We start from the raw sequence: 15,654 nt of genomic DNA, 5'->3' as shown, positions 1-15,654 counted from the left end.
TCCGGTCACCAGGAAAATGACGCCGGACAGGAAGTCACATACTCCGATCACTAAGAAAATGACGCCAGACCGGAAGACACATGCTCCGGTCACCAGGAAAATGACGCCGGACCAGAAATCACACGCTCCGGTCACCAGGAAAATGACGCCGAACCCGGAAGTCACATGCTCCGGTCACCAGGAAAATGACGCCGAACCCGTAAGTCACATGCTCCGGTCACTAAGAAAATGACGCCAGACCGGAAGTCACATGCTCCGGTCACCAGGAATATGACGCCGAACTGGAAGTCACATGCTCCGGTCACTAAGAAAATGACGCCAGACCGGAAGACACATGCTCCGGTCACCGGGAAAATGACGCCGGACCGGAAATCACACGCTCCAGTCACCAGGAAAATTACGCCGAACCCGGAAGTCACATGCTCCGGTCACCAGGAATATGACGCCGAACCCGGAAGTCACATGCTCTGGTCACTAAGAAAATGACGCCAGACCGGAAGTCACATGCTCCGGTCACCAGGAATATGACGCCGAACTGGAAGTCACATGCTCCGGTCACTAAGAAAATGACGCCAGACCGGAAGTCACATGCTCCTGGTCACCAGGAAAATGACGCCGGACCGGAAATCACATGCTTTGGTCATCAGGAAAATACTGCCGGACCTGAAGTCACATGCTTCGGTCACTAAGAAAATGACACCGGACCAGAAGTCACATGCTCCCGTCACCAGGAATATGACGCCGAACCCGGAAGTCACATGCTCCGGTCACTAAGAAAATGACGCCGGACAGGAAGTCACACACTTCAGTCACCAGGAAAATGACGCCGGACCGGAAGTCATATGCTTCGGTCACCAGGAAAATACTGCCGGACCGGAAGTCACACACTTCAGTCACCAGGAAAATGACGCCGGACCGGAAGTCATATGCTCCGGTCACAGGAAATGACGCCGGACCGGAAGTCACACACTTCAGTCACCAGGAAAATTATGCCAGACAGGAAGTCACATGCTGCGGTCACAAAGAAAATGACACCGGACCGGAAGTCACATGCTTTAGCGTGAAATGCATTACCTTTTATGTTCCTGTCATATTTGTGATGTGATTTTAATGCTTCAATAAAGATACCAAGAAGTGCAGCAATTAAAAAAACAAAAAATAATAATATATACCAAGCAGTCTAGCAATATTCCGGATTTTGCATGTTACTGAATCTCACAGACAAGCTGTGCAGCACCCTGGGTTCCAGTTCACAACATGTGAGAGTCACTCACCTAGAGCGTCATTTCCTTGGCCTGAGTGTATTTTGTGTTTATATAAAGCAGCTGGTTACTTTTACGGGTCTATATTTAATTTTTTTTTGGATACAAGTCCCCTTTACAGCTTATAGAAGGAGGGTTTCATGAGAATAAGGTGGTTTGTGTTGAACTAACACTTTTAAAGGGCTGTCTGGAGGAAGGGGTTATATTTGTCTCCTAATATTTTGGGGGCAAATCCATTTCTCCTGCTGCCGTGCATTTTAAAAGTGTCCCTGTAAGAGTCCCGGCACCGTATTGCAATGCTTGAATAGCCTGCAGCCTTTATTTTTCTTCTTGTCAGAAACTCTGGCTTACATGGACTGTGATAGTCTTAGCTGAACGACTGTGCTAGTCTTAGCTAATACTGAAAGTATTAGCTGAACGACTAACACACACCCAAGAAGGAAAAAAAAAAGAACAGCCCGTGCAACAAACTAAGTACGACTGTGATTGGCTTCAGAAATCATCAGACACTCTTACGTCCTCCCAACCTTTACCCTCCCCCCGCACACAGCTGAAGCTCTATTGGTGTTTCGTGTACTCGCAGTATTTCCAGTTTTACTGGTACATTGCCAAGTTGTGAAAGCGTTCTTCATTTCCTGCTTCTTGCTGTAGTCATACACAGGACGGAGAGTCACCATGTTCCTCCGTCGGTTCCAGCTCTTATTTATAGAAAAGATGTCTACACTCCAGATGAGGTCCCATTATGGACTCTCCCATATGGTAAGATCACGGAGACGTGTCTCAGTAATGATTGGGGATTTATCTGTAGGGTTGTGACCTGTTAGATTTTTTTTTTCTTTAAGCCCTCAGGCTGAAGAAGAAAAATCTACATATGTATGGCCAGATTCAGAGAAGGCCTTCATCAACTAGAGGAGGGGACACTGAAGCAGAGAGAAGTACAGACCGGACTGAGTGTGTGTGGGACTGACAGATAGAGGAGAGTGAGGTGGAGAGGAGAGGGACAGGCTGTGTAGATGTAGATGGAAGGAGAAGAACAGCGACCAGAGAAGAGGAAGGGCAGGTTGGGAGCAGTGAGTATTTTAGATCTGACCGCTGGGGGGGAGGAGTTCCAGCTGACAACAAAAAAAAACCTACATGTGTCAGTGAGAGATGATGATTAACACTTGAGGATTTAAAAACTCCTTCACATCTTCTCCTGGCACATCACTCCTGTTATCATACATTCCTGTACATAGATCTGAAATGGATCTCCCCATCCCACTTTACTACTGCATTCTACTCGGTGAGTACATAGTAATAGACAATAGGAGATGTCAGTAAATTGCATGAATAACTGTTACATATTATTTTTTTTTCATTTTTCATTTATAACAAAATGAAAAGTACAGGACATCAATAGTATATTCTGTATGCTGTTATGATTAGGCACAATAAAGCGTAATTACTAATAGAGCAGAATCAGTTATTTGCTGGTGTTGTGTAAGGCTCGCCATACATGTTACAACCTGACCGTACAATCAGCATCTTTTGATTTACCAAAACTACCCACCTAAACTACTTATTAAAACTTTATCCAATCAAGCAGGCTCTTGCATTGCATACTTGTTGGTAGATCTAAAGGATATTGTACAATCAGAATGTAACATGCGTGGTGAGCCGCACCGCGAGAATGGATGTGGTATGTGTGCCTTATAAGCATGTTATTTATTAAAGAAGGGAAAACAAAGAGGAGACTCACAAGGAGGTTGAAGGTGAAAATGTACTATTTCTATTACAATGGACAGTAGCTGTATAATGCAATCTGTATTATAGAACTATATGTTCCACTAGTAAAAGTTTGTCCATTCTGGGTCCAGGAGGGGAAAGTGAAAAAGTGAATTCACACAGCAACACATTCTACATGTATTAGAGACACAACTGCATAAGTCCGTCTTGTTACAGAGGGGTATTTAAGGTAATCCCCCGTACACACGGTCAGATTTTCCGATGGACAATGTCCGATCGGAGCGTGTTGTCGGAAATTCCGACCGTGTGTGGGCTCCATCACACATTTTCCATCGGATTTTCCGACACACAAAGTTTGAGAGCAGGAGATAAAATTTTCCGACAACAAAATCCGTTGTCGGAAATTCCGATCGTGTGTACACAAATCCGACGGACAAAGTGCCACGCATGCTCAGAATAAATAAAGAGATGGAAGCTATTGGCTACTGCCCCGTTTATAGTCCCGACGTACGTGTTTTACGTCACCGCGTTCAAAACGATCGGATTTTCCGACAACTTTGTGTGACCGTGTGTATGCAAGACAAGTTTGAGCCAACATCCGTCGGAAAAAATCCTAGGATTTTGTTGTCGGAATGTCCAATCAATGTCCGACCGTGTGTACGGGGCATAAGAGTTGTGAATGTGTGGAATGATCTGCTACAATAACTGTTCTAGTCAATTGAGTAGATTGTTTATAATAAGAGGTAAATGTGATTGTAAATGCACAATACAAAAATAACTATTTATATTTTTAACGCTTTATAAATGTTTTTTTAACCCTCTGGATTTTTTTTTCTTATCTTTTTTTTGTATAACTATGTATCTGAATAAAACTAAACTGCAAAATGTTTTTCCAGCTCTGCTCTACAAAAACGTTGCTGCCAATCCTGAATATACTGCGGTTTCATCAGAGATTACTTTGTGTGGATTTTCGTGTATAGAAGATGTTTTTTATGATCTTATAAAAAAGCCCTGAAGAGTACCTTGTGTATGTGTCTTGTAATACCTGGAGCCAACAGCATTTCAGAAAAGGAATCTATGTGAATAGAACCACTGGGTGTTGCATAATAGAAAATGTGCAGAAAAGTGACAGCGGATTCTATGAGTTGTTCGCCGCTAAAGAAAGTGGAGCTCAAGTAAATGTTTTGCATAAGGAATGTAGAGTCATAGGTAAGTGCATTATTATCTTTCCCCTAATGCTCCATCTTCCATCTTGGCAGTAAGTTAAAGGGGCAAAATATGTTGTATGCATCCTTTTTTTTTCTTTTTGTTACCTGTAGAATGTGTTTATATGAAACTTGTTCCGCCCAGTAGCATAGTGTGTGTTGTCAGCACCCGGGGCAAGGCAAGTCATTTGTGCCCCCTAATCTGCGGACTTTTAGCACTCCCCGAGTCCCTTCAAATACAATAGTACTGACCTACCTAATTCCTTTACTGACCATTACACTAACCTACTTAATTTCAACACTGACCAACCTGATTACTGACCATTACACACTACACTGACCACTACACTATACTATCCACTACACTACACTGACCACTACACTATACTATCCACTACACTTACCACTACACTATGCTATCCACTACACTACACTGACCACTACACTATACTATCCACTACACTTACCACTACACTATGCTATCCACTACACTACACTGACCACTACACTATACTATCCACTACACTACACTGACCACTACATTACATTGTCCACTACACTACACTGTCCACTACACTACACTGACCATTACACTACACTGACCATGACACTACACTGACCATTACACTACACTGACCACTACGCTACATTACATTGTCCACTACACTACACTGTCCACTACACTACACGACACTGTCCACTACACTACACTGACCAATACACTACACTACACTGTCCACTACACTACACTGACCACTACACTACACTGACCACTACGCTACATTACATTGTCCACTACACTACACTACAATGTCCACTACACTACACCGACCACTACACTACACTGACCACTACGCTACATTACATTGTCCACTACACTACACTACAATGTCCACTACACTACACTGACCAATACACTACACTGTCCACTACACTATACTATCCACTACACTACACTGTCCTAACCATTACACTACACTGACTACTACACTATGCTGACCACTACACTGACCAGGGGTTGAAAGAGGAGAGAGGGAAAGAGGGTGAAAGATGGAGGATAAAGGGGGGGGGGATAAGTGGGGAGAAAGAAGAGGGATAGAAGGGAGAAAGAGAGGGAGGAGGGAACAAGGGGAGAGAGAAAGTGGCTCCAAATTCCAGAAATGGATGATGAGATTTATTTTATGATACCAAAATGTCCTTTCCAGGCCTCCTCTGTCTAAATTCTTTACAATGAGAATAAATGTTTGAGCTGCTGTCTCATTCCCACAGATTACAGAGCTAGTGTGATCTCACTTCCCCCTCCATACAGGGGGTGGAGGAAATGGTGTGGAAGGGAGGAGATCTGCACTATAAAACACAGAGCTGTCTGCATTCTAATCACATCTGACGACCGCTGGGAGTTGGACTCTGGGAGATGTTTACGTGGAAATTGACAGAAGGGAAAAGAATAGAATCTTTAGGGCTCATTTACACTTTCTTCGACTTTAACACAAATTAAAGCGCCTACTGCTTCAACATGCTTTTTTGATGTATTTTTGATGCTTCTGAAATACTTTGGTGATGCTTTTTTGATGTGTTTTTGATGCTTCTGAAATACTTTGGTGATGCTTTTTTGAAGCTTTAATGAAGCTTGGCAGATGCCCTGTGTGTGTTGATATCTCATACTTGCAATACCTCCAAAACAAAGCAAAGTTCCAGTTTGTCCCATTCAAAATGAATGGACTGGCATGCACCTCAGCAGACCTGCAACTTTTTTGACAGAGCAGTGCACTGCAACGCATGTTAGCGTGTTGCCATGCGTTGCGCTGCAAGGTGTGTCGGAATGAATAGCACAGCGTTGCACCATTGCATGTAGTGCCTCATGTTGCAGTAACGTGCACAGAAACATGAGTGTTCCCACGATGTGATAATGTGAACAGAGTTTAACTTGCTAGTTAAAGTTTGCTACATTATAATAGTCATGTCAAATCGTTTCAGAGCATTAGCAGTACATGTGAATTCGCTTTGTGGATACTGCCATCTAATGGACAAAATTATAAATGCAAAAAGACACATTCGATGCCATTATAATTAATACAATGCTGCCATCTAGTGGACAAAATAAGAAAGGCAGACAGAAATATTTGATGTTAGAAAAATGTACACAATGCTGCCATCTTGTGGTCAAAAAATTAGTTGTGTCCAAACCACCTGCACACCAAAGGTGTGAATTATATCTGAGCAGCAGGCTCCATCCTACAGAACATATGAACTCAAGACAAATCTGCAATTTATCATTAAATTCAAAATCACCTGTCTTGTGAACAATGTGAGACTGTCAAGGCTGACCTTCTATGTTGATCCCCTGGCTTCAATTTTTTGAGTTACTGACCTGGAACAAGCCTTCACAAGTTAAGTAAGAACTCCATTTGCATATATGCTCCGAGCTGGTGGTAAACTAATGAATGAGAAATTAATAAAGCGGAGTTCCACCCAAAAATGGAACTTCCACTTTTCCGGTTCCTCCCCCCCTCCGGTGTCACATTTGGCACCTTTCAGGGGGGAGAGGGGAACAGATACCTGTCTAATACAGGTATGTTGCTCCTTCTTCTAGGCATAGATACCCGAGCCACGTGCGGGTATCTACGCCACTTCCTGTCCCCCCCCCTGCTGTCTTTTGGGAGACACACAGGTCCCAGAAGACAGCAGAGACCAGTGGGATAGCGCAGCGTGAGTCGCGCCTGCGCAGTAGGGAACCAGAAAATGAAGCCTCAAGGTCAACCAAAGTCAGACGGATTCGTACGTGATGACATACACCGGACTAAAATAAGGAAGTTGATAGCCAGTAGCCAATAGCTGCCCTAGCGTCGGTTTTTGTCCCTCGGCCTAGCATACAGACGAGCGGATTTCTGGGTCCGGCGGAGTTAAGACGTAAAGATTTGAAGCATGTTCCAAATCTAAAGTCTGTCAGATTTGCGGCTGGAAAAGTCCGCTGAAGGTCCGGTGAAGCCCGCACACGATCGGATTGTCCGCCGGATTTGGTCGAAAAGTCAGACCGTGTGTATGCTGCATAAGTGTTGTACTCTGCTTCTGCAGCATTTCTGAAGGCTGTGGAAAGCCATCTTTGAGTTGGGTCTTGTGGAACTGACTATATTTGCATTCATTTTTTATTTTGATTATATATATATATATATATATATATATATATATATATATTTATATAAAATATATACATACAGTATCTCACAAAAGTGAATACACCCCTCACATTTTATTATATCTTTTCATGTGACAACACTGAACACTTATACTTTGCTACAATGTAAAGTAGTGAGTGTACAGCTTGTATAACAGTGTAAATTTGCTGTCCCCTCAAAATAACTCAACACACAGCCATTAATGTCTAAACCGCTGGCAACAAAAGTGAGTACACCCCTAAGTGAAAATGTCCAAATTGGGCCCAAAGTGTCAATATTTTGTGTGGTCACCATTATTTTCCAGCACTGCCTCTTGGGCATGGAGTTCACTAGAGCTTCAAAGGTTGCCACTGGAGTCCTCTTCCACTTCTCTATGATGACATCACGGAGCTGGTGGATGTTAGAGACCGTTTGAGGATGCCCCACAGATGCTCAATAGGGTATAGGTCTGGAGACATGCTTGGCCTTTCCTTTACCTTTACCTTCAACTTCTTTAGCAAGGCAGTGGTCATCTTGGAGATGTGTTTGGGGTCGTTATGTTGGAATACTGCCCTGTGGCCCAGTCTCTGAAGGGAGGGGATCATGCTCTGCTTCAGTATGTCACAGTACATGTTGGCATCCATGGTTCCCTCAATAAACTGTAGCTCCCCAGTATCGGCAGCACTCATGCAGCCCCAGACCATGACAATCCCACCACCATGCTTGACTGTAGGCAAGACACACTTGTCTTTGTACTCCTCACCTGGTTGCCATAACACACGCTTGACACCATCTGAACCAAATAAGTTTATCTTGGTCTCATCAGACTAAAAGACATGGTTCCAGTAATCCAGCCATGCAGACCAATTTGATGCAGTGTGCGGCGTATGGTCTAAGCACTGACAGGCTGAGCCCCCCACCCCTTCAACCTCTGCAGCAATGCTGGCAGCACTCATACGTCTATTTCCCAAAGACAACCTCTGGATATGACGCTGAGCAGGTGCACTTCTTTGGTCGACCATGGTGAGGCCTGTTCTGAGTGGAACCTGTCCTGTTAAACCACTGTATGGTCTTGGCCACCATGCTGCAGCTCAGTTTCAGGGTCTTGGCAATCTTCTTACAGCCTAGGCCATTTTTATGTAGAGCAACAATTCTTTTTTTCAGATCATCAGAGAGTTTTTTGCCATGAGGTGCCATGTTGAACTTCCAGTGACCAGTATGAGAGAGTGAGAGCGATAACACCAAATTTAACACACCTGCTCCCCATTCATACCTGAGACCTTGTAACACTAATGATTCACATGACATCCGGGAGGGAAAAAGGGGTATTTTGGCCCAATTTGGACATTTTCACTTAGGGGTGTACTCACTTTTGTTGCCAGCGGTTTAGACATTAATGGCTGTGTGTTGAGTTATTTTGAGGGGAAGCAAATTTACACTGTTATACAAGCTGTATTTACAGCTTGTATAACATTTACATGTAGCAAAGTGTAGCAAATTGTACATTGTAGCAAAGCGTCATTTCTTCAGTGTTGTCACATGAAAAGATAGAATAAAATATTTACAATAATGTGAGGGGTGTACAATTTATGTGAACAGTTTTTCTACAATATACCGTATTTATCGGTGTATAACACGCACCCCAAGTTTAGGAGAGAATTTTAAGGAAAAAAACTTTTAGGAGGGAAGTTTAAGGAAAAAAAACTTACATTAAAATGCCCATCAATGCAGCCTCATCAGTGTTCATCTGCAGCCTTGTTAGTGTCATTGCAGCCTTTTCAGTGTCAGTGCAGCCTTGCCCCAGTGTCCATTGCAGCCTTGTCAGTGCAGCTTTGCCCCAGTGCAGTCTTGTCAGTGCAGCTTTGCCCCAGTGCAGCCTTGTCAGTGCAGCTTTGCCCCAGTGGTCAGTGCAGCCTTGCCCCCAGTGTCCATGCTTGCCGCCGCCGCCGCCGACATATACATAGCTTCATGTAGTTTTAAATATGGCGCCACGGAGTTCGGAGGGACTGGGCGGAGCTGAACGAACGCCGCCGAGATACACATAGTCGAGTGTATTCGGCTCTTTCCGGCGCCGCTCACAGTCCCGCCCAGTCCCGCCATTGGACCTGTGTTATGTCCATCATAGGGCGGGACTGGGCGGGACTGTGAGCGGCGCCGGAAAGAGCCGAATACACTCGACTATGTGTATCTCGGCTCCGAGCAGTCACTGTGATTTTGGTGGCGCTCGTTCAGCTCCGCCGAGTCCCTCCGAACTCCGCGGCGCCATATTTAAAACGACACGCTATGTGAATGTCGGCAGCAATCGCCGCCGATAGATCACAATTAGCGGGGATCGGCGTATAACACGCACCCACTATTTTCCTCTGACTTTAAGGGGAAAAAAACTGCGTGTTATACGCCGATAAATACGGTAACTAATGATTAAGTATCCACGTGGTGTTACTCCATTTTTGAGTAGACTGGTTAGTCTCTACACACAATTCTGCCCCAAAGAAATATGTGTATTTTTTTGAGCTTTACTCACTGACACAATGCTCAGGTGTTTAACAAGCCCATTGAGAATAATGGGATTCTTCATCTTGAGTGTTGCTGTTCTTCAGAAATCGTGCAGCAAAATACTCAAGTGTGAATGTTAGTCTGAACGCACCCTTATGCCGTGTACTCACGAGCGGACTTTACGGCAGACTTTGCCCGGCGGACGGGATTTCATCGGACAATTCGATCGTGTGTGGGCTCCAGCGGACTTTGTTTTCTCAAAAGTTGGACGGACTTAGATTTGAAACATGTTTTAAATCTTTCCGTCGAACTCGAGTCCGGTCGAAAAGTCCGCTCTTCTGTATGCTAGTTAGACGGACAAAAAGCCACACTAGGGCAGCTATTGGCTACTGGCTACAGTATGAACTTCCTTGTTTTAGTCCAGTCGGACTTTGGTGGATTGTGTGTAGGCAAGTCCGTTCATTCAGAAAGTCCGTCATAAAGTCCGTCGAAAAGTCCGCCGGGCAAAGTCTGCCTTAAAGTCCGCTCGTGTGTACGCGGCATTAGTTATAAGAAGGCTCTAATCGGATACACATTGGACTAGCTGAGGGTTTTTGGTGTCTTCAGTCCTTCCTTGCTATAACTATCTAGGTTGTTAAATTTTGGTTGTTGTTCACCAAGTCCTTCTCCATTGAAGTCATGGTTTCCAAACACAGTACCGATGATGTCCAACAAGCATTGCAGTTTTGGATAAATGGTTCTTTTATTTTAGGTTATATCTGTTCTACACACACCAAATTCTGGATGTACATTTAGTCAGTTGGGCATAAAGCAAGGATTTGCATGGCCTAGCTAACTATCCTGAAATGAGGAGTAATACTCTTATTTTTGGTATATGTGATGGAATGGAATAAGACATGTACAGTATTGTTAATATCTTCCAAGGCTTCACAGTGGTTCCGTCAAGGAATTTTTGTTTTCTTTAGTCTAGTAGTTCCCCAACCTAATTTCTCAAGTACCCCCCCCCCCAGGTCATGTTTTCCAAACTTCCTTTCCTTCCTTGCACAGGTCCTTTAAATCAGGGGCCTCCACACTTTCTAAACAAAGGGCCAGTTTACTGTCCTTCAGACTTAAGGAGGGCTGGACTGTGACCATTGGGAGTAGAAAAGGTCCCAAAATCAGTGGGTTTTACAATGCCCCATCATTAGTGTCATTGGGAGGAATTGTGCTCCATCATTGGTGTCATTGGGCCCCATTGTTGGTGTCATTGGGAAGTATAGTGGCCCGTCCTTGGTGTAATTTCGAGGACTTATGCCCCATTACTGGTGTCAGTGGGAGGAATTCTACCCCTTCAATGGTGTCAATAGGGGAAATTATGCAACATTGTTGGTGTCAGTGGATGAAAATAGTGCCCCAAGGGTCGGATAAAAGCAAGCATCTGGCCCCTGGGCCACAGTTTGGAGACCACTGCTTTAAATCAATGTCAATGGCCTGCTATTCTTGACAGTTATTTTTTTCTAAGCTACATTCCTAAAACATGGCCTGTCGAAGGTACTTAGGACTGAGGATGAGCACCACTGTTTTAGTCTGTTCTTACCATACCCTTCTGGGTTATATACCTGTTAGTGGCAAATACAGTAGATGCTTGAGCAGTCAGAGGCTATGGGCCCTCCTGGCCCCGGATGGCTGCCCAAACTTTCCATAAGGTTCACATGCAATTTTTACATGCACCAGTATAGCCCTTTGCTGTGTGTTGCCTGCAAGTGTTCTGAATGTTCTTGACCAACAAAAATCAACAAAACACAATATCTGTCACCTAGCCATATGCCATTTTGCCAAAATGCATTATATGCATTTATTTTTTATTTTTATAGGTCCCAAAACACATGTACATGTTCAGCAGTGCAAAGGAAGGGGCCTAACTAATATATATATATGACAATTCTATGTATGCTACAGTTTCCCCGTGGCTAGGAACCACTTAGATCTGAAAGCAGCCTCAAGCAAGTAACTCCAAGCTTACTACCTCCTGAAATGTTGCAAAATGTAGCCTATGAACCACAGACTACTGGTATAGACCAGGGGTCTCCTAACTTTTGAAACAAAGGGCCGGTTTACTGCCCCTCAAACTATGGAGTAAACAATGCCATACGCTAGGTGGTCAGTGGGAGTAAACAAAATGGCATCCTTGGTGTCTGTAGGAGGAATAGTGCCCCATCATTGATGTGTGTAGAAGAATTAATTTCCCATCTCTGATATCAGTGGGAGGAATAGTGCCTCAAACCAGTAGAAGGAATATGGCCCCAAGGGCCAGATAAAGGCAAGCAAAGGGCCACACTCGACCCTCGGGCCGCAGTTTAGAGAACCCTGGCCTAGTCCATTTTCTCAGTGGACATTCCTGCAATGCCACATTAAATCATTCTTTCCCTTTTATTAATGAATGAACTTTACAGCACAAAACACAGTATAGTCTCCAATATTTGGTAATAAAATATAAAAGGTTGCATCGAGTAAATCGATACCATGTTTGGTATCTACAGTATTTACTTGACAAAACATCATCTTTTATTCTAAAATGTAGAGAAAATTTGATACCCAAGATTGTTCACAGGCTACACTGTAAAAGCCTTTACAGGTCATCAGTTTAACGTTCATAGTAAACGATAGACCTAGAATTATTGCTATGACTTCAGAGTATGCAGATATACCTAAAATGTGTGGAACAATCGTATCATACACTCGAGAGTCTGCGCTCATGGAGCAGGAGACCTTTATGAGCCCCCATGTGACAGATTCAGTTTAAAGAGACATCAGGGATATATTATCTCCAGCCAGAGAGGCCATGAGATGACAAATCTATACCTGGTAGTGCTTAGAGCCAGGGCAGCCAACACAGCTTTAGCCCTGGGCCTGACCACCAATATTCCCCAGGACCAACCCACTGGCCATCCCACCAAATCCACCCACAGTCCTGCGGGCAGCCCCGCCCCACATCTGTACATACTCAGTCCCCTTTGACGCAACACCCACGCACAACCTCACAGTCCCCCCTGTACACAAACAGCCCCTCTCTTAACCGGTGCACACAGCTCCTACTTGTAAAGGAGATCTTCCTAGTCCCAGCTTGTTTCCACAAAGCTGACACATGACCCAGAGACAGGGCAGTCACGTGCCTCCCGGACCTGCTTGGCGGTCGGCCCCTAGGGTAGGGTTGCCACTTTTTCTTCAAGCCAATCCCGAACACGTTAGCGGCACACAGCAAAACTTTTTTTTTTTTTTTTAGCATACTCTATAGGATTGTAAAAGACCTGGGAAACCTTTGGGTGCTCCAAAGAGAATAGTAATGTGGCGTGCATAGTGCCCCATCACCCTCCTATCAAGCCCTGTTCTGAGCTACATTCCTGTCTGAATATTGTGTCCAGGTTTCAGGTGGACTGAAATGCAGACACATGATTCAAAACCCGAACTGTCTGGGTGAATCCCAGACCCTACCCTGGGGACGCCCAGGCCCCTTACATGTGTATTGGTTGTCCCTCCCTGATAGAGGCCCTGCTCAGAGCTGAGTGCTTTCTGGTTCATTCTTTGCTGATCCCCTGCCACTTTCTATCCACTGGAATCCTAAAAAACAAAACTGTAGAAGTGTGCAGCTTTAGGGCTCCTGTGCACAGCTGAGCCAGTTCAGCATGATTGCCAGGTAGTCTAGGTGCAGCCGTGTGCTACTGTACTAATTTAGAGGAAAAATAGAAAATGATTATTTTTGCATATGGCTGTAAACATAGCTCCCAACTGTCCCTGATTTTGAGGGACTGTGCCTGATTTGGAGCAATGTCCCACTGTCCCTCATTCCTCCTCATTTGTCCCTCATTTTGGTCTGATCTATATAGTTGTATATAAAATGCACTTTTTATCTTTCAAAAAGTGTTTCCCAGTGCTAAACCTTTCATCCAATTTTCTAAATTGCTGCATTTGTAAATTCCAAAAGCCAATAAAGGAATAGTAGTGGTAAAAAAAGCACTTGCGGGTTTAACCAATCTTGATTTTTTTTTTGTACAATTCTCTTTAAGGGGGCGTGACAAGGGGTGTGTCCTATGGCTGCATACTTTTGCTGATAGGTGTCCCTCATTTCCATCTCAAAAAGTTGGGAGGTATAGTTCATGGGTATGTGTGTACAGCCCCCGGACGCACAGGGGTTCAAACCACTACTTGTAAAACTGGGCTGAGTGGGTGAGTTCGTACAACTGCCGCATCTCTATTTACTTACTGTATATGGCCTCATGCATACTAAGCATTTGCCCAGCTCTCTTGAATGCCATTCTCCTGGCTGAAGAAAAGCAGCATCAAAACTGCACCTAAGCCTAGGTTCACATTGATGCGATTTGCCAAATCGCATGCCTAATTGGCCGCTATTGCCGCACCGATTCCCAAAATGAGTTTCTGTACTACTTTTGGCGACTTCGGGGTTGCGATTTATATAGAAACCTGTGCAGGAACCCGCACAGATGTCTCTGAAATCGCTCCCGAAGTCGGACTGACATGCGGGTATGAAATTGTGCGAGTTCAATCTTGCTGTCAGTGTGAGGCTAAAGCCAAGTTTTTGTAAAAGTGTTTGGGCTAGTCAAGCACTTGGGCTTTAATCACTTCAGCTCCGGAAGATTTACCCCCCCCCCTTCATGACTAGGTCATTATGAGTGCTGCCAGCATTGCTGCAGAGGTTGAAGGGGTGGGGGGTCAGCCTGTCAGTGCTTAGACCATACGCCGCACACTGCATCAAATTGGTCTGCATGGATGTCATCCCAGAAGGAAGCCTCTTCTAAAGATGATGCACAAGAAAGCCCGCAAACAGTTTGCTGAAGACAAGCAGACTAAGGACATGGATTACTGGAACCATGTCATGTGGTCTGACGAGACAAGATAAACTTATTTGGTTCAGATGGTGTCAAGCGTGTGTGGTGGCAACCAGGTGAGGAGTACAAAGACAAGTGTGTCTTGCCTACAGTCTTGCCTACATGAATGCCAACATGTACTGTGACATACTGAAGCAGAGCATGATCCCCTCCCTTCGGAGACTGGGCCGCAGGGCAGTATTCCAACATGATAACGACCCCAAACACACCTCCAAGATGACCACTGCCTTGCTAAAGAAGCTGAGGGTAAAGGTGATGTACTGGCCAAGCATGTCTCCAGACCTAAACCCTATTGAGCATCTGTGGGGCATCCTCAAATGGAAGGTGGAGGAGCTCAAGGTCTCTAACATCCAAATTGTAAATATTGTATTATATCTTTTCATGTGACAACACTGAAGAAATGACACTTTGCTACAATGTAAAGTATTGAGTGTACAGCTTGTATAACAGTGTAAATTTGCTGTCCCCTCAAAATAACTCAACACACAGCCATTAATGTCTAAACTGCTGGCAACAAAAGTGAGTACACCCCTAAGTGAAAAATTAGCCCAATTGGGCCCAATTAGCCATTTTCCCTCCCCGGTGTCATGGGACTCGTTAGTGTTACAAGGTCTCAGGTGTGAATGGGGAGGTGTGAATGGGTGTGTTAAATTTGGTGTTATCGCTCTCACTCTCTCATACTGGTCACTGGAAGTTCAACATGGCACCTCATGACAAAGAACTCTCTGAGGAGCTGAAAAAAAAAATTGTTGCTCCACATAAAGATGGCCTAGGCCAGGTATGTCTAAAGTCCGGCCCGCGGGCCAATTGCGGTCTGTGTTCCTGGTTTCATACGGCCCCACTGGTAATTTGGATATATACCGTATTTATCGGCGTATAACACGCACTTTTTTCCCCTTAAAATCAGGGGAAAATAGTGGGTGCGTGT

General features: G+C 44.4%; 1 protein-coding gene across 1 annotated transcript in view; it reads left to right on the top strand.

Moving 5' to 3' along the window:
* The first annotated feature begins 778 nt into the window (after positions 1-778).
* Positions 779-15,654, top strand: part of LOC141116616 (uncharacterized) — a 56,968-nt gene continuing 42,092 nt past the window's right edge. Inside the window, exons 1-2 of the mRNA XM_073609009.1 lie at positions 779-1,101; positions 3,997-4,196. Of these exons, the coding sequence (XP_073465110.1) occupies positions 779-1,101; positions 3,997-4,196 (523 nt within the window). The remainder of the gene's footprint in view (positions 1,102-3,996; positions 4,197-15,654) is intronic.

Source organism: Aquarana catesbeiana, linkage group LG13 (assembly GCF_042186555.1).
Source record: "Aquarana catesbeiana isolate 2022-GZ linkage group LG13, ASM4218655v1, whole genome shotgun sequence".
Taxonomy (NCBI): Eukaryota; Metazoa; Chordata; class Amphibia; order Anura; family Ranidae; genus Aquarana; species Aquarana catesbeiana.
This window is presented reverse-complemented; position numbering and strand designations above follow the sequence as displayed.